This window comes from Phragmites australis, chromosome 3 (genome assembly GCF_958298935.1).
Source record: "Phragmites australis chromosome 3, lpPhrAust1.1, whole genome shotgun sequence".
NCBI lineage: Eukaryota > Viridiplantae > Streptophyta > Magnoliopsida > Poales > Poaceae > Phragmites > Phragmites australis.
This window is the reverse complement of record NC_084923.1, coordinates 48401531-48425301: the sequence shown is the minus strand read 5'-3', so window position 1 is coordinate 48425301 and position 23771 is coordinate 48401531. Positions and strand designations below refer to the sequence as shown.

Sequence of the window (23771 nt, the reverse complement as noted above, 5' to 3'; positions counted from 1 at the left end):
TATATATGGTACTGTTCTGATTCTTTCAAATGAGCATGCCTCACCGTGACACCGTTGCGTGTGCCTATCAACAGCACCCGGAACGTCTAACCGCACAGTGACGGAGCTGGACCAAAATTCAAGGGGGTTAAATAACAAAATAATTTTGATAATGTTCCCAAGTGTTAAATCATTAAAGTAATTTATGGCATAATTTATAGCCATAAAAAAATAATACATTGATATTTCCCATACTTGGTTCAAAATACATATTTGAGTGATAGTTACAAATTATAATATTTAGAAACATCTTGAAAAACGTGAAATGGCAAATATTTAAAAATAAATAAAGTGATCAAAATTGACAAGTATTAAAAAACAGAAGAGTAGCTAGCAATCAGACTGCATATCCGGTGTGAAAAACTTTTTTTGCAAAAAGGCCTTGGGGCGGGGGGGGGGGGGGAAGGGACGGCCCAGGTTGGCCTGGCCTATCCTCCGTCACTGAACCGCAGTTAAAGATTTCCAGCGCGCCGGACGCGTCCTGCAAATACGCAAACGCTAGCTAGCCTAGGTACTGGCTTGCATCGTGCTCGCATCCAGGCAAGAAGGCATCATGAACTGATCGATCAGGAAATGTATACATAGGCTCTAACGCATCCGCTCGAACACCGGAGAAACGCCGTATCTCGCGCACGCCGGCAGTGGCTTCTTCGGAGAAGCTCGCCGTCGCCGTGGCTCTTTCTCACGGCGACCACGTCTGCATGGGCCTAATCCCTCGACGGGCCTCCACGAAAGGCAGGCTTGGATAACTGAGCCTTCCTTTTGGCCCAGGCAACTCTCTTACTTGATTCACCTCCGGGAGCGACGGCAAGGTCATGCCGGCGGGGCTGCCGCTTAGGGGGCCTCGTTGACTGTGACTGCGTCCCGGCGTTCGTGGCGCACGTCCGCTTGATGGAGAGGAAGCGCCGAGGCGGACGAGGAGACGCAGCTGGCGCAGGTGTGCTCGGCAGAACGGTGACGTTGAGCTTCATGCCCTGCTGGCTCATGTTCCACGAGAGAAGGAAGCGTTCGATCGGCCATGGCAGTACGCCGGCGCGGGCGCGGCTGCTGCTGCGGGCGGTCGCGTGGCTCTTCTCGCTCCTCGCCCTCGTCGTCATGGCGTCCAACTCGCACGGCGGCAGCCCAGACTTCCGCAAATACTCCGAATACAAATCAGTACCAGTATTAGTACCTGATCAACTCCAGGCATTGCGATTCTTCATGATTTCGATTTTCGAATGCTAATTTATGAGTGCTCTGCGCGCGTGCAGCTACTGCCTGGGCATCTCGATCATCGCGTGGCTTTACACCACGGTGCAGGTTCCGCGCGACGTTCCACCAGCTCAGATCCGGGCGGGACCTGATCGCGGCGAGGAAGGCGTCGGCCGTGGTTGACTTCGCCGGCGATCAGGTGAGTTTGGTGCGCATGTGCGCGCAAGCGCATTTCCATGGAATTCGCAACGCCCCGATCCAACCACCGATGACCAACCTGGCAACGTTGGCGTAGCCACCGCCCACCGCATGTCTCGTTCTCTGAATGAGTCTGAAAACGTTGGTGCAGGTCGTCGCTTACTTCTTGGTATCGGCGCTCTCGGCAGCGGCCGCCGGTGACGGACTACACCTACGCATGTAGGCGGCGGACAAACTGTTCATGGACTCGGTGGCGGCGGCCATCAGCATGGCCTTCTTCGCATTCGTGGCCATCGGCCTCTCGGCTCCTTTGCTTGGAAGCTCTAGCGTAGCCTGCACATACAATTCTTCCCTGTCACTGCAGCAACCTGCATACTCTCTCCATTATACGTTGTTCGTTGATCAGTAACTAGTAAAGACGCGTCTACTGGATCCCATATCATAGCAGACAACTCTTTTCAGTAAATAATTCTGTTTACTTAGAACATCAGTTTAATTTACATAGACCTGAAGAGTATGCACGCTCTCCATGGATCATAGCTACCACAACAGCCTTTGCTGCTGGGAGAGGCAAGTATACAAACAATAGGGTAAAAGAACGGAAAAGAAAACCAGAAATGTATGGGCATATACTATACATAAGACTAGCATTGCTAACCAAAAAATGACATGGCTGAGCTGAACCCAACCTATCCAGAGTGTTCTTGATGATTTGGCATCTTTCTGCAATGGAAAAAAACCAAGAGAGGCAGAGAGCAAAAAGTAGCCGTCTATGTGTCACTCCAGTTATCCTCTTCATCTTCGTCATCACTTCCCACTGCCTGTTCAATATGATACACATGAGACACAAGTAAAAGAACAATGTTAACATCAAAATGGAAGTTAACTCGTCGCTAAAAGAAGTGGAAGTTAACTGCAGAGAGACAACCTGACGTATGGCATTTGCCTTTTCTATGATTGCAGCAACTTTCAAGTTTCTAGTACCGGCTCTAGCAGGGGATCTCATGGCTGTTGGCTTCGCAGAATCCACTGGTTTCAGGTTGAAGGTCTGATTGAAGGGCAAACAGCAAAATAAGTTAGAGAGAGCGCATGCTTGTTTTATTTTTATTTTTAACAAAGGAAGAATTTTATTGGCCAACCTTGTTTCTTATATGTTCTAGCAACAAGTTTCTCTCATTGGGCTTTGGCTTGTCAGTTGGGGGTGCAAGCTCTGAAACCTTTCGCATCTGCAAAAAAAAAATAGTCGGTGTTAGCTTAAAACAGGAAACATGAATACAGCACATAAAAGAATATCACGATGAAAGAGGACACCTACCGAGCTTCTATCATGAGCAGCGACAGCATCAACCAATGGATTCCTTGGGATGTTTTTAATTGAAATAGGCTTCCTGATTAAACGATTATCTGCGATATTTGGTTCAAATTGGTTCTCTTCTACTGATATACCATAATTAGGATGAAGCATCTGAGGTCCAACAGTCCATCCCATCACAGGTGGCTGCTCCGCATGTGCATAGCTTCCTTCATCAAGGCCACTAACGAGGTTACTTTTATCACCAGGCCACACCACGAACGGGCCTGGGCTGATTGGCTGGTGTATCTTTGCTCTCTCCAAATTATGTTCATCATGTGGATAATCTTGAGTTGCCGTTGATTCTGCACTGGCAAATGAGCCTTCCAACTGACTATCCTCAGAGATCTCCACATTTTGTTCCTGTAAAATTTGACTCTCCTGGCTATTCCCTTCTTCCAACAGTGAGCCTGGTGCAGAATGGTTTGGTGTGTCTGAAGGTGCCTCACCTGTAATAGACTGATCTTTTACACTCTTATCCTCTGATGCATTAGAAAGATGCTCTTTATGGTCTGAATTCTCTGAGAGTGATTCACCGTGCTGAGTTTGCTGGTAACACCTATTTTCAGAAACATGTCCTGTAGTTGAAGTGCTCACCATGCCACCATCAGCATTGTGACCATCCACAGATTTGGCATCCTCAGATGCAGCTGGATTCGTATCACTGGGATGCTCACTATTTTCTGAAGCATCTGAAGATAAGATGCACAATTGAGGGCCCTGTTGTTCATATGTAGGAAACTGAAGCAGAGGGTTCAATGGGTATAAAACCGTTCCATGTGGGACCCCAGAATCACCCAGATGTTCCTCAACTCTTGTTGTCGATGTGACCCCAGTATCATCCAGATGTTCCTCAACTCCTATTGCGGATGAAGACATATGGCCCTCTTGCTTACTGTTATCTGAAGCATCTGAGAATGGCAAGTCGTGTTCAGTCCTTGCAACATCAGTTAATGCTAGACTGGTCGATAATCTTCCAAATTCTACATTTCGATCATTACAGTCTACCATCGAATTCTGATATCTATCTTCTTTGATCTCTTCAGAGGATACTGGTTTTATTGATATATTCATTCGATCAAGCAAACCTAACCGAGTGTCCATCTCTTGGCTTGGTGCCTGCAAAACAGGGTCTGTTCTCCTAGCAGGCTCAGGCATACAGCCTTTTGTACTCAGCAGCCCTAGGAGAGGCTTTCCAAGCCTCCATTGGAGAGGAGGGAGAGGGGGTGGTTTTTGAGGATCTTCATAGGAACCATTTGGCAATGGTACAGTGGGTGGTGGAGCAGGAGACGACTGATATGTTTCCTCAGTAATTGGCATGACAGGAATAAAAGTCAATGCTGTTGTGCCATCTAGTACACCTGAATTTGAAGAATATGGTGCGGATTGGGAATCAAATTCAGTTGAGCACCCAGATTCCTTCTCTGATTCCACCATGACATTGCATGATGGAGGCCCATCTATTTCACGAACCTTACCACCATTCAAGGAGCATGCATCAACTTGAGAATCCAATTCAAGGGATGCATGAGCTTCCTGCTCTAGACCCTCAGGAAGAACACTGTTTGATTGAGCAGCTTCAGATTCATCAGTCTTATTTTTAGCCAAAGAACATGGGGTAACTTGGGAATCAAGGCCACACGAGGCATGATCTTCTGACTCAAGATCCACTAAAATAGAATTGCTCAAAGGAGGGCAATCTAGTTCATATATTTTCTCATCAGTTGAAGAACATGGAGCGATTCGAGAATCAAGTCCACATGGTACACAAACTTCTGGCTCCTGAACCAGTACAACATCATTGCTCAAAGGAGGGCCATCCAGTTCATCAATCTTCTCATCGAGCGAAGAAGATAAAGCGATTTGAGAATCATGTTCACCAGAAGGGCAACATTCTAACTCCTGTTCGGCTCGGAAAGAAGTCCTTAAAGCAGGGGCTTCTACAGTGTCTTTATTCTCATCAGTTGAGGATGGTGGAACAATTCGAGAATCAAATTCACCAAAGATGCAAACTTCTGACCCCTGGACTAGAACAGGTTTGCGTGAAGTTAGGACACCTATCTTCTCACTAGTTGAACAACATGGAACATCTTTATCATCATATTTATCCAAGACATGGGCTCCTATCTCTGGTTCCACTAGCACAGCATTACTTGAGGGAGCATCCAGTTCGTCTACCTTTTGATCAATAAAAGAATGTGGAACAAGGTTAGCACGAATTTCCAGCTCCTTTTTCACTGGAACAATGTTGCTTGAAGGAGAGCAGCATTCTTCACACGTCTTCTCTTTATCCTCTTTATCAAACAAACGAGAACTACTATAAGAATCAACCCCATACAAGTCAAAATCCATTGGAACAGAGAGCATATCTAATTCAGGACTTCTGTTATCACTGAAAGACTCGTGAGATTTTAAGTGAGAATCTACTCGTGGTGTATCATCCTTGAAATCTTCTTCGCCAGAACAGGGCATTGATGTATCAGCTTGTATATCTGTGGCAGATGAATATTCAGTATGCTGAATACCAAACTTAGAACGAACACAGGCTTCCTGGTCTAACTTCACCGGCAAAGCAGATACAGAACAAGGAAAATCTGGTTCACTGACCACACAAGCATTTGGCATACTATTAGAATCTGAGGCTGGTTCACCATGACAACCTTCAGTGCCAGCTGTAAAATCTATCTCATGATATTCGTGGCAGAAGGATTTGAAATCTTCTTCAGTCATAACTTCTGATGGTAATGGTGCTTCATCAGGTGGAGTTGCAGGTTCCCAAAGGGAATCAGCAGCTGCTCCCATATTGCCATGTTGTATTAAAAGTTCTGAAAGGAAATCCTGTTCTTCAGGGAAACATGGTTGGTAACTGGTACCTGGAGATGGATAAATTTGAGCATGGCTCATCATGTAGACAGGATCCATGGATGAGCTTGTACTACTAGAATCTTGAGCAGACATTCCCCACACCAAATCTTGATCAACATCCAGTGGTTGTTTCTCCACCGTGTTACTTTTCAGGCTTACTGCACCATCCTTATCTGAATTACACCGAGAGAGAACTTCAGCATTAAGACAGGCCTCTTCTAGTAATTCCTCTTGATAATCAGATTCTTTTGGAAAACGCGCCGAGGAAAGAAATTGATTATCATCACTGTCACCACATTTTTCGCCTGTAGTCTCTATTTCAGTAAGAGGAGGAATATTGTCTGCCTGCAACATACTTTTCTTAGAGAGATGTTCACTTGATTCATCTACTTCCCCAAGATTTCTGCAAGTAGCTTCTGCTGTTTCCATGCCTTCACTGAAAGGAGAACTAGACTGTAATTGCAAATCATGCATAGAATCTTCTTCAGTTGAATTTGTAGCCAGAACCTCTGCTTTCTCAGTACACTTGGCAGCATCAGTGAACTCTTCAGTAGGTACCACATCATCTGCAAACCTGTTAGCAGTTGATTCTTCTGCATCCACAACTTTACAACATTCCACAATGTCTTCCATTTCAGTCAATGCATGCTGTTCCACGCAGGAAAAACTGGACCCAGATAGAGATGAAGTACTAGGGGCTAGAGGATCACCAATCTTCAGTGGTTCTGTGTCATCATTGAACACACAGGAAGAGGGTGCAAGTGTCTCCCCTACATAAGCTTCTGTGTCATCTTGAGAAGGTGATACACCTTGAATGACTCCGGGAAGCTCTTGAACATAAGAGAATTCCCTGTCCATGACAGATGCTTGCAAGGAATCCTCTTTGTGTGTGTTGAGGCTAGCTGAACAAGTCCCTTCTTCAAGCACAACTATTCGATGATCCTCTGCAACAAGCTTTTTAGGAGTTGATAGATCATCATCTGATAAAGAGTGCACGTCTTCAACAACCCCGTCATCATATGATTCATACAACAGATTACTGTGCATGCTTGAATTTGTCGGAACAATTCCTGAATCAACTGTACACCCATCCAAATAAAGCATTTAAAATGCAATATAGATAGAGGACCCAACCAAATAAAGCATTTTTAGGTGTTACGGAAAAGAAAAAAGACTCACGATCAACATACCATCTAAAAGCAAACCCGTTGGGGTAGTATCCGCAACAATTTCTTCAGGAACTAAAACATTGTCCATCTCCAAATCATTCATGCACATACCATGATCCTTAACTAGCAATGATGCAAGTTTGCCAGGTGAAGTATCTGTATCTAGAGATTTGCCTTCTTCGAATTCTTTCTTCAACTCCTGTATTTTCTCTTGATTGGGTATGGTTGGGTGGAGAAACAAATCATCAGCAATCCCAACATTGATATCTTCTTCATCTTCTGAAACATCATTAAGTTTGCTCAATACAATAGAAGTACCATCTAGCTCAAAGTTCTTGCCATGATCCACAGAGTGATATGCTTTGTCAGTGTAATTGATGCTACTGACAGCCAAACCTGACCAGTCAAGACAATAACTATGTAGGTAAAAGAAAAATAGCGACAAAGCTAAAATGATCTAAGCTAGATTCACTATAAAAGATAAGATAAATTTTATCAAAAGACTTGATGCTTCAGAGGTAAGAATTACCATTTAAGCCACTAGATGTCTTGGGTGACTGTTTATCAGAACTGTGGATAACAGCAGCATGATCATCATTGAGTGAGTGATAAGCTTCGTCCTGGTATTGTTGACAACCAACATGATCAGCATTGGTTTGCATGTCAGCATTGTCCGAAACTACACTAGATGATGAACTCACATCCATGAGATCGTCATCATTAAAAGGCTCTTCATCATTGGTCCAATCAACACCATTCAATTGTCTGCTAGAAGGTGAACCCGAGTTTGGACCATTACTATTTGAAACTGCGGAAGGAGCAGAATCATTTATCAAAGGCAAGTCCACACAGGTTGGTTCTCCACCATTGCATGAATCTTTCAGACCTGGTGACGAGTCAATTGCAGGACCTACTTCTGGAAACTGTGCGTCCAATGCAATTTCACATTCCTTGCTATGACAGTTCAATTCATTCCCTTCCACATTGGAACTGGAATCCCGCTCAGTTTTCATTTCAAGATCTGCTTCACCTTCAGAGCCCATGTTAAGAGCATCGACAAAGTTGCCTTGATCACTAGCAATGTCATCAGGCCTGCAGCCATTGACATCATGATTAGAAGAAAGCACAGCTAATAGAAGTTTCTCTTCACGTACTGACTGCAATCTGCGATTACATTCCCCAACCAGGTAATCTGAAGATTCCTGCAGCTTTTCTGAGTCACGGATCATGTCATTTTGTTCCACGAGAGACATCTTACAGGCCTCTTTCAATTCAGTAGGTCCATGTTGTTTCCCCAGAAATTGTTTATCGTCTGCCTCCAGGTAAGCTGATCCATTAGTGGGTGCAGATGTAGTCTCCACAGTATAAGATTCATTTACTGGAACAACTTTAGTGAGTTCCAATTTACCAGAAGATTGAACAAGAGCAGCAAAATTGTCCAACTCTCCATATGGAGATGTTGTTTCACTTGAGTCAGTTGACCTAAATTTCACATGGCAGTGCCTTGCAGAATAGCTGGACAAGATCTTTTGTTGTGACGAAATTACTTCTTGCAGATGCTCCCTGCAGATTCTGCTAATAGTTTTTTGGTCAGGACTCCGTGGATGCCTTGATTTCAACTTTGTTGTCCTTGGTGGAACTTTTCTAGAAGTTCGATCCTTGGAGGTAGTGTGAGGCCTGCAGGTTTTGCTCAAAAAAACAATGTATCATCACATAGCAAATCCAGTCTAAAATCTTCTAAACTAAAATTTCCAAAGTACGTTGGCTGCTTTGGGTGAATCACTCATGGCCACAGAAACGGCACTGAACTTACTCAGAGTTTGTAATTAGTAATGATTCAAGTGTCGCTCCTTTCCTCCAACGCATAGCCTTCTTCTGAATGAAGAGAGGTCAGTAATTTTCTGATTTCAAGGGCACAATTCTCGCTGAAAATATATGGGGCCTCAAAAGAACTGGATCTATATAGATCTACATAATAGCATACCTAAATAGAACAAAGCACACACAAATAGGGATATACCTAGGGGAAAAGGCCAGGTTCCAATTTAAAAAATACAAGGCAAGTTGAGATGATAACTTATTAATTGTCATCAACAAATGGCAGATGAACAATGTACTCTTGGCTTGACAGACCTTCCAAAATCTATCAGGTCATACTTTAAATTTCTATTCTTGCGTGCAATTTAATTAGGTTGACTCTTGGCGCTATGTACAAATAGATCTTCTTTAACAGGTTCAATCAATTGAAAAATAAAAAGAATGTCAAACCAACATAGTCACCATCATAGGCATTACCAAATAAAAATAACTGGTTTAACTTTCAACTGTTAGAATAGAAGCGTAGCAGCTAGTTTCACATGTTGTCTGTGCAGAAAATCATCAATCAGACTAAGAAGCAAAGCATCCAGGGCAAAGTGGAAAACAAGTTTTGGCAAGTTTTTTTTTTTTTTGTAGAATCTTGGCAAGAATTGATCTTTTTTACTCACCTTGATTCTACGGGGCTTCTTTTCGATGACAACATCCATTTCTATCATGTTCGAGGCATGTTCTGTCTTGAAGAAAGAGGGGTCAGAATATCGCTTTAAGGAAGCTCCAGCACCAGCAAGATCAAACCTGAAGAACAATCCTCGTCTGTAATTGCAGAAAGCATGTTCATAGTATTTTTTTTATAAAAGAGAACACCTCCATACTTATCCAACGTGAACAAGTGTGGTGGGCCACGGCATTCTTCATATGAATCCAAAATGAAACGGGGCATATCTCCTTGTGTGATCATATTCTGTTTAAGTTGAAGATTTGCATGCCACTCAACACCTACAAGAGAATGTGCAGAGAACTTTTCGAAATAAGAATTGTGCCAAAAGAAATTAACAAAAGGGTGATGCACAGATTTTATTTTTCGGCTAACCATCATCATGTGGGTAATTTGAGTGGTCAGTCTGGGATATAATTGCCTTCTCAACTGCTGGAAATTCTGCCTCTAGCTGCTGCAACCGGAGCATTAAACCATGTCCTCTAGAAGCAGTGGCCATCACATCTTCATGCAGGTCATGAAAAATTCCTGCTGCAAACCTTTTGCACACAGAGGGAAACATAAACTCTTTAGTAGAAAGGAAAAAGATAAAAAAAAGTAGCATGTTCACTATTACGGTACCATTGTAACACAAATACTAAGACATGGATAAATAAAGTATTAGTAATCAGCAAATTAACACCTATGTCATAAACAAGTTGGCTTAGAACTTTATCCAATAGTTTTTTAAGAGGCAACTCCTCAAAAACAACCAAACATGATCATTTTTTCCATGCTGAAGTTGAGCCAAAAATAGGACAATATTCGTGAGTAAAATTTCACCAAGCCAACAGTTTGAATTATATACCTAACTCATTCGCAAAAACAAAATGCCAAGTCAGCCCACTAGTCCATTTATATAAAAAAGAAAACCCATTTAAGCACTAAAGTGAAGTCTAAACTGAGCAGCAACAATTGATTGAGAAAACAGCAACTTTCACACCGATTCATCTACAGCATCCGCAAGTAACCTTAATTTTCAATCTGCAAACCAACAGGCTAACATTATAAAATTCAGGGATATTATGGTAATGAATTCCTTCCACACATATTGCAAGCACTCGTCGTCGGACTCAGAAGTGTTATTGTTGCAATAATGAGATTCACAGTTAGAAATGCCAATCGTTATGCCAATTCTCCTCCAATAGACCAAACAAAGGTCAAATACTCTGATCAAGCCCCGATTATTAGCTGCAGAAAAAGGAAGGGAGCTGTGACCAAGCAAGGTCAAATACTTCACAATCTGTAGCGTCTTTCTACATCAACCCATGTGCGTAAGTCACATGCTGTTGCCCAAGAATACACCAGATTTGACTTCCACAGTGAAATAAAAAACGCAGTGCATTCTCTAACCTGTAATCTCCTAACTCGTGTTAAGATCAGCTACGAGGTGAGCCATGAATGACGAAAGAAAAATCTCCTGAAACACTGAAGGCGTTTAACAAAGACACCGGCCAACGCAACTTCCGCATCGGCCGATCTCACCGCCCCAAAGTGGAATCAAGTTCGATTCACAACCCCATTTTGGGCGGAAATTCAAATGGCAGTCCCTTAAAATCATCTCCCAAAAAAAAAAAATCAGCACTGAAGATATGCCCAAATACGGCCAGAATTTCTAGGAAACACTGATACACTCAATCAGTATCAAGTCTAAGTCTAACCATCCGCAGCAAATGCAACTTGTGCAACACAGCGAAAAAGCAAATTCCCCACCGAACCGATGCTTTCAGATTGAGCAAATGTGCTCAGGAACTCGCCCAGAACACTCAGAAACATCAACTAAACAAGTAACAAAAGCATCAAGCGAAGTACCAAACTACACTACAGTATACACAAACACCCCCGATATTTTTTTAAAAAAAGGAGGCCATCGCAATCCTCAGAAAAAATTTCCAAAATCACAAGCTATGTACACAACCTAGAGTTTCCAGGCCAAATCAGAGGCAGTATCACTCACTCCGCGAGATCCCCGAGCTGGCGGAGCACGCCGACGAGACCGGCCATGGCGACGCCCTCGAGGAGCGCCTCCGGGTCATCCTCCTCCCCCGGCGCCGCGTAGAGTTCCGGATCCGACAGCCCGTACTCGTTCCGTATTTGGTACCGTATCATCTCTGCTCACCCCCTCCCGCTTACCACCGCCCTCTCCTCCCTCCCCCGAGCACCTCACGACTCCGCCACTGAATCCAGCGCCTCCGCCACCGCCACCACCCTGCAGAGCATCAGCCCGCCCGCTCCCGTTGCGTGGGGTAGATTCGCGGGCGCGTGAATATTCAGAGCGGGTGAAGCGAGGACGACGCGGCCCGAGCGAGCGTAACGGGATTTCTACGGCTACGCGTCAGAGAACACATTCTTATTTCGCAGCGCGTCACGGGCGTCGCTGACGACACGGGCCCACGCCCTCGTGCCACGTGAGATATTCTAATCTACCACCACGCTAGATCCGTGGGGCTCCTCCAGCTGCCATGCGGGCCTAGGTTCTGGTCCGCCACGTGGGGCTGATCGGTCAGTGGGTACCGGCCTACAAGGTGGGGAGAGGTGGGGTCGGAGCGCTTTGTTGGGTTGTTTATTGATATGGAATTAAAGGGTCAGATGGGGGTGGCTTGGGTTTTGACGGTGGGGCCCAGCGTTGAATCGTGCTGAGCTGGCAGGGAGACGGGTTATTTATTCCGTGGACGGCTACGCCGGCTTGTTCATGTTGATCACCCGATAAGGCAGCAGCAACTACACTAGCGAGTGCGTTTGGTAAGGTCCAACATTTATTAACCAGGTAATGGCGAATCAGAATTCGAATGGGGTGAGTTGTGTTCCACGTACTGTTACATGAGTCAGCATGCGACCAACACAGCTACAGAACAGTGAGTGTTCACAATTATAAAATAATACGGATACTCGTATTTATAAAATAGTTATATACAGTGTATTATTAATGTCTTGAGGTTCTATCGATATAAAGACCGAAAGTTATATTTTTATTAAAAAATACTAGTACTAGCAGTAGAATTTGATCACTTTTAATTTATGATAATTTCGTTGTTGTCAACTTGATCTTGGTTGCTGTTAGTGGTGAGCTTTTCCTGGATAGTTGTGAATGAGACGTCACATAGGTCTTGTTTTGTTGCTACCTTAGTGAGACTTGCGTGAGCATGCCCGGCTGCTGTTGTGTGGTGTTTGATTGTTGCACTAGGTTAACTCTCAGACTCAGACTCAAGACAATTTCATCAGGCTCAAGCGTTCAAAATCGAGCTTGTCTATCTCTCCTCTCTCTCACCGTCGTCTCCTACTGTTTTTTCTCCGCTAGCTACGACGGAGAAGCGTCTCCCGCACCATCCTCCACGCTCGGGCCTCCTCCTTCCTTTGCCTCCGCACGTCCACTGCCGCCGTCGAGTGGATCGCATTGCGCCCATCTCCGTACGAGCAGGCTTGCTGTTGTCATCCCCGTCACGCCCATGGATGCACGAGCACGCGGAAAGGTCGCGAACGCGTGGAGAACTCGCCGTTGGCCAGCTCGTGGACACACGGATCTCGCCGTGCCATCCTCGTCGCGCCCGTAGTCACACGAGCATGCGGGCGCGCGGATCTCGCCCTCGGTCTGCTTGCGGACGCGCCGATCTTGCCATCGTGGCCTGCTTTACACGCACAACGGCGGAGGAGAAGCAGGGGAGAGCCCTTGTTCAGTTCTAGTGGTCTCCGGCAACTCATCACCAGAGCCTCACCGCCGACGAGACAATGGTTCGCTCTCTGGTGGAGGAGCGGTGGTGTTTTACATTTTATGTGTGTAATGAAGGGCTATTTTGATGTTACGTTTTTTCTTCGGCACACGGTAACATCCAAACGACCAAACTACATTGTGTCTGAGCAGAGAAAAACATCATGCTTGATCAAGCACCTATTTTCCTTACATATCAATCAACCAAACAAAAACCTATAGCAACTAATGACGGGATCAGAAAAAAAAAAACCGAATATGTAAGCCTAGTACATAGGCTGAATCGTTAAAAAAATCTAATATTCTAAACACGCTCCACCTATAAGGTGGGTTCTGTTAGATCTTAAAGCTTCACTTAATCAACATAATAGCTAGCCCTAGGATCAAACACCCTAAGTGCGGAAGCGTGAGGTGTTTACCTGAGTTCGGTGACGCCATCTGATGATAGTGAAGTGGTCGCCGGCTTGATGAAGAGACTTTGGACGATGTAGTCGATCACCAGCACGTAGTGGACGAAGAGGCGGCAGTAGCCTTCACCTTGTTTACTGCGTTCTCTTAGGATCGGATTAGAGTTGTGGGGGGAGATCAGCCTAACATGCGAAAATCTAGTCACATGCCCTACGGGACTCCCCCTTGGTTTATATCAAGCGCAGCACAAGGTGGGACCACCACCATTTGTTGGTTGGGGCTCCCGATCAGAGCGCATGGAGGGCAAACGGTCCTCCTTTTATCTCGGTCACGTCAGGGATAAGGCCGAGATCAATTCCAACATTCTCCCCCTTGATCGAAAGGCTAACATCATAAGCCCATTCTTAATGAAATAGCACACCAAGGCAAAAGATTACAGCGGCTCATAAAATGCCATTGAAACCCAGAACCCATAGTACACTATTTCATCTCGAAATGGAAATTCATTATTCCTAATGGGAGTGGTTGGCATAATGGTCCTCTTATCCAGAATCATAGGCTTTCCAATAACCCCATACCGGCAACATGATCACGAAAAATATGGGGTGGTAAGCCTTTAGTGAGCGGATCCGCAAGCATTGACTTAGTGCTTATATGCTTGACACTTATAGTTTGATCCTGGATTCTATCTTTCACAACGTGATACTTAATGTCGATGTGTTTGGCAGCACCACTCGACTTGTTGTTACTCGTATAGAAAACTGCGGGTTGATTATCGCAGTATAATGTGAGTGGTTTTACAATACTGTCGACCACTCTTAGTCCCGGGATAAAGTTCTTTAGCCATACAGCCTGCCCGGTAGCCTCATAACATGCCACAAACTCAGCTTGCATCGTTGAAGATGCTGTAAGTGTCTGCTTGGAGCTTTTCCACGAGATAGCTCCTCCAGCGAGGGTGAAGATATAACCTGACGTGGATTTCTTAGTGTCTACACACCCCGCAAAGTCTGCATCCGAATAGCCAAAGACTTCAAGGTTATCGGATTCTCTAAATATGAGCATGTAGTTCTTAGTGCCTTGCAAATAGCGAAGGACTTTCTTAACGGCTTTCCAGTGGTCCGGTCCTGGATTTGATTGATATCTGCCAAGCATCCCGGTCACGAAAGCTAAGTCAGGGCGCGTACATACTTGAGCGTACATAATGCTTCCGACAGCTGAAGCATAAGGAACCGTCTTCATTTGATCAATTTCATATTGGTTCCTTGGACATTGATATGTCCCAAACTTATCGCCCTTAACAATAGGAGCAGGCGTGGCAGAGCACTTATGCATATTGTATTTCTTTAGTACTCTGTCAATGTATGCCTTTTGAGACAAACCTAATGCTCCTTTGGACCGATCTCGATGAATTTCAATGCCAAGAACATAAGAGGCTTCACCGAGATCCTTCATATCGAAATTAGAGGAAAGAAATCTCTTGGTCTCAAACAGCATATCCTTATCACTGCTGGCCAATAAGATGTCATCCACATAAAGAACTAAGATGGTGAATTTTCCCCCTTTAAACTTTATATAAATACAGTTATCAACTTCATTTTCTTTAAAGCCAAAATTTCTAATGACTTTGTCAAACTTGAGATACCACTGTCTAGACGCTTGTTTTAGACCATAAATTGATTTCTTAAGGCGACATCCCAAATGTTCTTTGTCTTTCATGACAAAACCTTCTGGCTGAGCCATGTAAACATTTTCTTCCAAGTCACCATTAAGGAATGCCGTTTTTACATCCATCTGATGCAGCTCTAAATCATAATGCGCTGTAAGCGCCATAATTATTCTGAAAGAATCTTTACTTGATACAGGAGAGAAAGTTTCATTATAATCGATTCCTTCTCTTTGCGAGAAGCCTTTAGCTACGAGCCTTGCTTTGAACCTTTCGATGTTCCCATTAGAGTCATGTTTTGTTTTGTAGACCCATTTACAGCCTACTGTTTTGGCTCCGTCAGGAATTTGTACTAGGTCCCACAAATCATTATCGCTCATAGATTTTAATTCGTCGTTCATGGCATTAAGCCACTCAGACGAATGCTTACTCATCATGGCTTCTTTATATGAGTTGGGATCTTCTGTCTTCCCTATGTCATTAATATCCTCATTCATATAAACAACATAATCATTCGAGATGGCAGGTCTCCTGTCACGCTGTGATCTCCTGATCGGTTCATTATGCACTGCAGGACAAGGACTAGGTGCTGCAGGGGACTGCTGAGGCTCATCGTTACGTATATCATTAGGAATTTCAGAGACCTCAACAGGGGGTGTACTGACGTTAGTTTCTACTGAAGGTGCAACCACCTGAGGCACAGGGATGTGTGACTCTTGTATCAGTGGAGTAGGAACATAAACCCGTTTTTCTTCAAGATCAACTTCCCTTGTCTCCATATCCCCGTTTTCAAGAAACACAGCGTGTCTTGTTTCTACGAACTTAGTGATCCTATCTGGACAGTAAAAGCGATATCCCTTTGATCTTTCTGGATACCCGATAAAGTGACAACTAACTGTCTTAGGATCTAGTTTCCCAATGTGTGGATTAAAGACTTTAGCTTCAGCTGCACAGCCCCACACACGTAAATACTTTAAAGAGGGTTTTCTTCCAGTCCATAATTCATATGGTGTTTTTGGAACTGATTTACTGGGAACCCGATTAAGAATGTGTGTGGCTGTCTTAAGTGCCTCCATCCACAGTCCAACTGGTAAACTAGAATAGTTGAGCATACTTCGCACCATGTCCATAAGCGTGCGGTTGCGTCGCTCAGCTACCCCGTTTTGCTGAGGTTCACCAGGTGTAGAATATTGGGCTACTATGCCATTTTCCTGAAGGAATCTGGCAAAAGGACCAGGGATTTGCCCATATGTGGTATGCCTCCTATAATATTCTCCCCCGCGATCCGATCTCACTACTTTAATCTTCAGGTTGTGCTGATTTTCTACTTCAGCCTTAAATATCTTAAATTTATCGAGAGATTCAGATCGATCTTTAATAGGGTAGATATAGCCGTAACGGGAGAAATCATCAGTGAAGGTAATGAAAGAATCAAAACCGTCAACTGATATCACAGGAAAAGGACCACATATGTCCGTGTGAATTAATTCTAATAATCCTGTGCTTCGAGTGGCCCCTTTCTTTATTTGCTTAACGTATTTTCCTTTAATGCAATCTATGCAGTGGTCAGAGTCGGAGAAGTCTAAGGGTTGGAGAATCTCTTCCCTAATGAGACGCTCCATTCTCCCCCTCGAAATGTGGCCTAAACGACAATGCCACAGTTTCGAAGAAGTCTCATTAATTGTACTTCTCTTTCTCTTATGGCTTACATCATAGATATTCATCGTCACAGGGGATTCATTAAGAGGAAGCATATAAAGTTTGTCTTGTCGGATGGCAAGACCAATAACATCTGAATTAAATTTAAGAATGCATTTATTGTCTCCGAAATTACAATGAAAACCATCATCATCTAACATCGAAACTGAAATGAGATTCCTCCTCATAGAAGGAACATAAACTACATTATTTAATCTAAGAGTGAAGCCATTATTAAGAACTAATGGAAGGGATCCGATAGCTTCAACTTGAGCTTCCTTCTCATTGGCCACTCTAAGACTTCGCTCCCCCTTTCTTAATGTTCTCCCGGTAAGGAATCCCCTTCTTTGCAAGCCACTTCAGGAAACCAACATAATCCTTTTGGTAGTGGTCCTTCTTGTGGCAGAAGTGGCATCCGTCATCTTTAGATTCTTGAGAGGCAGGAGCAGAAGGAGCAAATGCCTTGGGCGCCCTCTGTGCTGCCTTGTCGTGTTTAGCGACGAAATGCAACTTCTTTTTAGACTTGAAATCCCCTTGGAATTTTCTCTTATTCTTAGAGCTGCTTACTTGATTCACAAAATCTTTATTTTCAGCCCTCACCCTCTCTTCCTCTTGGACGCACATTGCAATCAAGTCGCTCATGCTCCACTTCTCTTTCTGAGTGTTGTAATTTATCTTAAAAGGAGTAAACTCAGGAGGGAGAGAGGTCATAATGAAGTGGACAAGGAAACCCTCAGAGATTTCCATATCCATGCCCTTGAGTTTGGCAGCCATATCTGTCATCATCATGATGTGTTCTCTTATGCCACCGGATCCATAATTATACTTAATGTTGAGGAGCTTCTGAATCAGTGTGCTGGCATAAACCTTGGAGGTGCCTTTAAATTGCTCCTCCACAGATGCCAAGTACGTTTTAGCTTTTTCTGAGTTTGAGATTGCTCCCCTTATAGCATCTGATATTGAGTTCCTCATTATCATAAGAGACATGCGGTTGGACCGCTCCCACTTCTCAGAAAGTGCATCATAAGTTTTCTTTAATTCATCATAATTTTCCACGCCAATGACGGGAGCTGTGGGAGCGTCAACCCTGAGTGCATAGTCCAGGTCTAAAACACCAAGGACAACAGTCACCTTAGCTTTCCAAGCAGGAAAATTATTGCCCGTGAGTTGCTCTATGCCGTCAATAGTGGCGGCAATAGAGGAAGCGTTAAGAGCTGGAGAGAAGAATTGGGCCAGATCAGTAAATTTATCATAAGGAAATAATTTGCACGAAAATAACCCTACGTTGGTTTGATTAAAATCATGCAAAAATAAAACTCCAATCCGCATCACCGTTGGGCAGAAAACGGAAAAGAGTTTAAATTGAACACATAAAGATGGCACATAATTACAATCAACTTTGGTCAGAAAGTAATTATGAACCTATATAAATTGATCGTAAAATTCTCCGGAAAATTTTTCTCGTTGGATCCAATTGAACCAGAGAATTAACAACAATATTTTATGCATTAATCATCATTAATTTTGGGCTAATTTCATTAGATATTAAAGCTTCACTTAATCAACATAATAGCTAGCCCTAGGATCAAACACCCTAAGTGCGGAAGCGTGAGGTGTTTACCTGAGTTCGGTGACGCCATCTGATGATAGTGAAGTGGTCGCCGGCTTGATGAAGAGGCTTTGGACGATGTAGTCGATCACCAGCACGTAGTGGACGAAGAGGCGGCAGTAGCCTTCACCTTGTTTACTGCGTTCTCTTAGGATCGGATTAGAGTTGTGGGGGGAGATCAGCCTAACATGCGAAAATCTAGTCACATGCCCTACGGGACTCCCCCTTGGTTTATATCAAGCGCAGCACAAGGTGGGACCACCACCATTTGTTGGTTGGGGCTCCCGATCAGAGCGCATGGAGGGCAAACGGTCCTCCTTTTATCTCGGTCACGTCAGGGATAAGGCCGAGATCAATTCCAACAGGTTCACCCGCAACTACAACAATTTTAGAACAAAACAATTGCCTTCACTGAAATTGAGACCCTGCTAACTGGGCCTACTTAACTCCTCTCGATTGCGAAGATGTGTTGCTTTGAAGTGTGCTTGTTTTGTCTGTTTATTGTACTGGAGCCGTAAAGTGCTTTGGCTCAAAGTTTGGTTTACCTTTGCTACGCTAGCTGCATGTTCCTGAATAATCAGGAGTCATGAGCTGTCTCTCGCTACCTATTGTCATTTATCAATGCTTCTACTCCCAAGTGTTCAACATATACTCCACGTTTGCAGTCAACGTTTCCTAATCATCGATCTCTATCTCACTTCTAAGTTGTAGCAAAAGAGTTTATCAACCTATATACTACCTGATCTCCTGTTTGAAACGTCAAGTTTACTTGATTGGGGGGAGTACGCTATTACTCATTTACTCAAAGAGAAGTGTCGTATTACCAAATTGATGTGGACCACTGTACGTTTGCAATTCAAGATTTGGTTTGGATAATCAGCACCGTGACGACACCTACAGCTACAGGACTGGAGCTCATGTACGACCTTTTGATTCCCTAATTACTACTCCAGCAGCAGCAGGCTGTCGTTAGGTACTGGCTCCATGTCGGTCGTTTCATAGGTACAGATACAGAGTCCCCTGTCCTATCATCCTCCATCCCACAACATGCTACGGCTTCCTTCCCTGTCGCCGAGAGAAAATATCGCCGCCCTTTGCTCCGATAGCCACTTGTACGTATGCAGTATGCTACTACTCCGTACTATGCATACAAGCAGATATGAGATATCTGCAGAAGAACAGTGTGCATAGATACACATGTGTTCTTCACTTTCCCAAGGTCACGGGACATAGAGAGAGGGTACAGCAGAGCGTTCGTGGCCGTTGCCGGGCGGTCCATGCATGACCGAAGAAGACGACGGCATGAAGGACAGACACCCCATCACGTTGTTTCGGCAGTGAGCGCCGCCGATCCACTGGTCTCGCGGTTGGGCGTTAGCGCCTTGTCGTCAGTCGTCGCTGTCTCTCGTCTCTAGCTATTTACGAAGCTCCAGTAGCCGACCTGAGTGACTGCTGTATTGGTATCAGGAGAAAAAATAAAATTTTAGTTGTTAATAATTTAATTTTATCACTTATGCACTACCTAACCTTAAACATACGTTCCATCTAAATTTAGATATGTTTATGCACTCCCTCGCTGACGCGGCTGCCACTCCGTGCCGAGTGGTTGGCTCTTCCAGCACGCGCATGTTACTCATGGCATCACATTTTGCGCCACTGTGTTGCTCGTCCCCTTGATTTTTCTCGTTGCGTTTTAGTTCGCCCATGACATGACATGACGCTCTGCCTGACCTGATCGCCCTCACGAGTGAACCCACCGGAGCCCATCTCTTCACCGCTTTGCGCTTGCAGTAACCGGCTAGCCAAGTACCGAGACGAAGATTGCCGACCGGGCGACCGGCACACAACTGGGCGGCTGATCCTTTCATACTTTCTCGCTCTCGCTGTGGGTGTTGGCTTGCTGCCTAAACCGCACGAAAGGAAAAGAGGCCACCACGCACGCAGGATTTGATTCCTAATCTCCTATTGTTTAATCTTCATTCATCTCGTCCGAACTAAGCCTGTGACCACAATGGAACTAAAAGAATGTCAAAAGAAAGAACAGAGTAAAGATGATCAAGTTACCAATCCACTGCTTCCACGTGTAATATCTTATGAGGTGAACATGTATTCTTTCCTGAACTTGTCCTTTTACAAAGAAAAAGTTCCATTCTTACGTGGGTTCCAACTTCCAACTTATAAATCCACGATATTTTTGAACGAAGAGTGACATCTGTTTCTATTAAAAGCAAGTAACATATTATAGCTATCAATTTAAACAGCAAACTAAGAAAAAAGAACAGCAAATACACCGACCAGGCCTATATTACTGGCGCCGAAGATAAGCATACAAACAACATAGACAAATAACAGACTCCTGATTACAACTCCCAAACGTCCGACTAGACCACAGAGTTTGGATGGAAAGTGTTGCACCAACGCATCAACTGAGCCGGTTCAAACGTCTCCTTGTCGCCCTTTTTGAGTAAGAATTTTCAGCTCTGCAAAAGAAAAGATTTTTAAGAAGAGAATCAATTGGCATATTAGGGATGTTTTTTTCAATCACTATCTTGTTTTGAACATTACACATCGTCTAGCAAAGCCCTGCAAAACAGAAAAGACCCAATTTTATAGGTAGACTCAGTTTCTAAGTTAACCAGTCAGGAGTAAGTCAAGGGTCCATGGTTGCTCGGACCAGCCAAAACAATCCCTAATAGCACTGCATGTGAATTTAGCAAGAACACGTTGAAAGAAAATGTGATCTACATTTTCTTTTCTCCCATAGAGGCAGCAGGCTTCACTGTCCTTCCAACCTCGCCTTTTCAAGGTGGATGCAGTTTGGAGGTGATCATTAAACATCTGCTAGAGTAAAAATTTTAATCTTCTGTGGCACTTTACATTTCCAAATTTTCCCATTGATTTTGTTTTTCAAACCCCCCCTCCTCCTGAATGAAGGGGTTGGTGGTAAAATTCTTGAACTTCTCCAGAGTCCAGTGTACTTCATCATCTAGATCATCCAAACCAATATGAATAATCAACGTCTTCAACTACTCATATCTCCCTAACTCTGAGGGTGTCAGGTCTCTTCTGAAATTGATGTTGAAGGTGCCTGCCTTAAAGCAGTCCGCCAGCTTGGTAGTAGCAACTAAGGTCATTATGTACAGCTCAGAGAAGTGCAGTTTGAGGGAGATATCATGAATCCAGATGTTAGTCCAAAACCTAATCCTTTTTCCATTGTGTACCTTATAGATAACTCCCCACGGAAAGAGGTATTTGACTTTGTGCAGCCCTTACTAAAATTGAGATGAACCATGAGATTGTGACTGAGATCTGCAAGCTGTTCTTCGTGCCCCTTAATGCATAGCGGTTGTTGAGCATCAGCTTTGGTAGTATTTTCTCCCAAAGAAAGGTTCAAAATGCTCTTGTCCTCCCTCATCTGTGAAGACAGTTGGTCTTGGGGCTCTTTGGCAGCCGGACCTGTAAGCTGCTTATTCTTCAATAGAGCATAATCTGCCCATGGGACAGTAAGCCCCACCTTGGGGTCAAACATGGCTAGTGGCATGACAAGCATAGCCTCCTACTTTCATTTTTTTTCCTTTGGTTTGTGCTCCTTTTATCTGTCAGATTTTTTGGGTGCTTTGTTCAGCTCGGCTTCAGCACCTTTCCAAAAGGACTCATCAAATTCACTTTCGTCGTCCTCAGATTCATCATCTTTGGGTTCATCTGGTTTAGGTCCCTCCTTGGGTCCCTTACCGGATAGTCCTTCAATCACAAGCCTAATATCATGACCTTCCCTATCAAAGTAAATTATGACGAAATGTCAAATCTTATAAGGATCAAGGCGGTTAACTTTGACTTTGATCGGGCCGTCCCTAATTAAACTTAGATCATCATACTTCAAGAATTTAACCTTTAGATATCTCAACTCAACTGAGTTCATTCTTTCCATTGTGTCTGAAACATCTTTACTAGGGAATACAACATTTGTATCCAGTTTCCTAACATCCCAATCCCATTTGGAGTCTAACACAAACTTCAATTCCTCTTCTAATTTGCTCACCACGGTTTCTCCTCGAAGCATTGTAATCAAACAAGAATTGTGGATTGTGCGCTTCTTATCATTTCCCAATTTTATAGCATAGAAGCTCTGATCAGCCCCAAAACCATATATTCTGATTTTTCTACTACTAACCATACAATCCACAACCATATGTCCAGATTTTTTAGATTTATAACATACTAGTTCATTGATGCAATGACTTTGATGATGCCCAACTGATTGACAACGGAAGCACATAATTTGTTCTTCGGGAGTGATGGGCTTGGATGATTTACCTTTGGATTCCAGCCGAGAGGGTCCAATCTTGGGGTTGTCCTGCGTCCAAGAGCTCCAACCTTCCCGCGGAGCACTAGGACCCTCCTGACGGCGAGCAGATGGTCCTCGATTTTGTTGGGCAGCTCCCTGACCTCCTGTTCCCGTCGGATCCCCACTGCGACCACCTTCCCCAGACAGGCCGCTCCCGTGGCCACCTTGGTCACGGCCGCCACCTTGACCGAATTGTCCCCCTTCACGCCTCCTTGATTGTTAGGGTCGCTTTCATAGCCCCCTTGGCCCGCGCGATCCCAACCATGGATTGGGTTCAGGTAAAGCCCATCTTGGTCTCCAGTTTCGAGACATGGTGGGAATTGGAAGCGGTGTCTGGGTGGATTCAAACATCGATGAACCTTGTTCCGCAAATCTTTCTCACGCTTGAAATCCGGCTCCAATAGGTCATCCTCCTCCATCCAATCTTCCTCTTTCCTCCGCTTCTCTCCATGGCGCTCTTGCTGAGCAAGGCTTGGCTTACGATTCATGGCTTCTTGCCACACCGCTTGCGCAAAGGACTTCTCAAGTGATTGTGGCTCACTAATCCTCCTCACTCGTCTAGCCTGCAGACCAAATCTCAGAATCTCCTATTGAACTATTCAATAGTAAATGTTTGAATCTCCTACTAAACTAAACTTGTAAGCATCGAAGGGCATGTTTGTTTAGCATTATGGATTGTATTCCACAATCCAGATTGCATAAACAGACGGTAAGATTGTGAAAATGATTTTTTTATCTAAGTTTAGAATATGCTACAATCCATAATCTACTTTAGAGAAATTTCTATAACCTACAATGTAGATTGTGGTAATTAAGAGAGAAACAAACAGAGCGTAATATCCAGATGTACAGCAGTTGTGGAATCTGAAACCGCGTTGTTGAACTGATTGTTTGGTCAAATTTGATCACGGAAACCGAGCTGGCATTGCTGCTGCTACTAGTACTGGTGCTACCGCC

At 44.1% G+C, this 23771-nt stretch overlaps 1 protein-coding gene and 1 pseudogene across 3 annotated transcripts; one reads left to right on the top strand and one right to left on the bottom strand.

The window, feature by feature from the left end:
* The first annotated feature begins 882 nt into the window (after window positions 1-882).
* On the top strand, window positions 883-1837 carry LOC133910819 (CASP-like protein 4B3; annotated as a pseudogene).
* Window positions 1838-1870: 33 nt separating this feature from the next.
* LOC133913637 (SCAR-like protein 1) lies at window positions 1871-11689 on the bottom strand. 3 transcript variants are annotated; one of them, XM_062356839.1, is made up of 11 exons: window positions 11343-11689; window positions 9722-9885; window positions 9504-9627; window positions 9300-9426; window positions 8627-8688; window positions 7343-8490; window positions 6835-7209; window positions 2744-6723; window positions 2568-2654; window positions 2357-2476; window positions 1871-2249 (listed from the first exon to the last, which is right to left on the bottom strand). In XM_062356839.1, the coding sequence occupies exons 1-11, from the start codon at window positions 11492-11494 to the stop codon at window positions 2199-2201; spliced, it is 6390 nt and encodes a 2129-aa protein (XP_062212823.1). In that variant the 5' UTR covers window positions 11495-11689; the 3' UTR covers window positions 1871-2198. The 3 variants fall into 3 exon arrangements, with proteins under 3 accessions (XP_062212823.1, XP_062212826.1, XP_062212825.1); XM_062356842.1 differs by having other exon boundaries at window positions 6835-7092; XM_062356841.1 differs by having other exon boundaries at window positions 8627-8685.
* Between the last annotated feature and the right edge of the window lie 12082 nt (window positions 11690-23771).

Bases quoted from the DNA above. Each gene is read 5' to 3' on its own strand.
- LOC133913637 (XM_062356839.1), bottom strand. From the start codon at position 11,494: ATGATACGGTACCAAATACGGAACGAGTACGGGCTGTCGGATCCGGAA. The intron at 9,628-9,721 runs GTTAGCCGAAAA...ATTCTCTTGTAG, and splicing joins AAATTACCCACATGATGATG to GTGTTGAGTGGCATGCAAAT. The intron at 9,427-9,503 runs GTATGGAGGTGT...ATTGTTCTTCAG, and splicing joins CACTTGTTCACGTTGGATAA to GTTTGATCTTGCTGGTGCTG.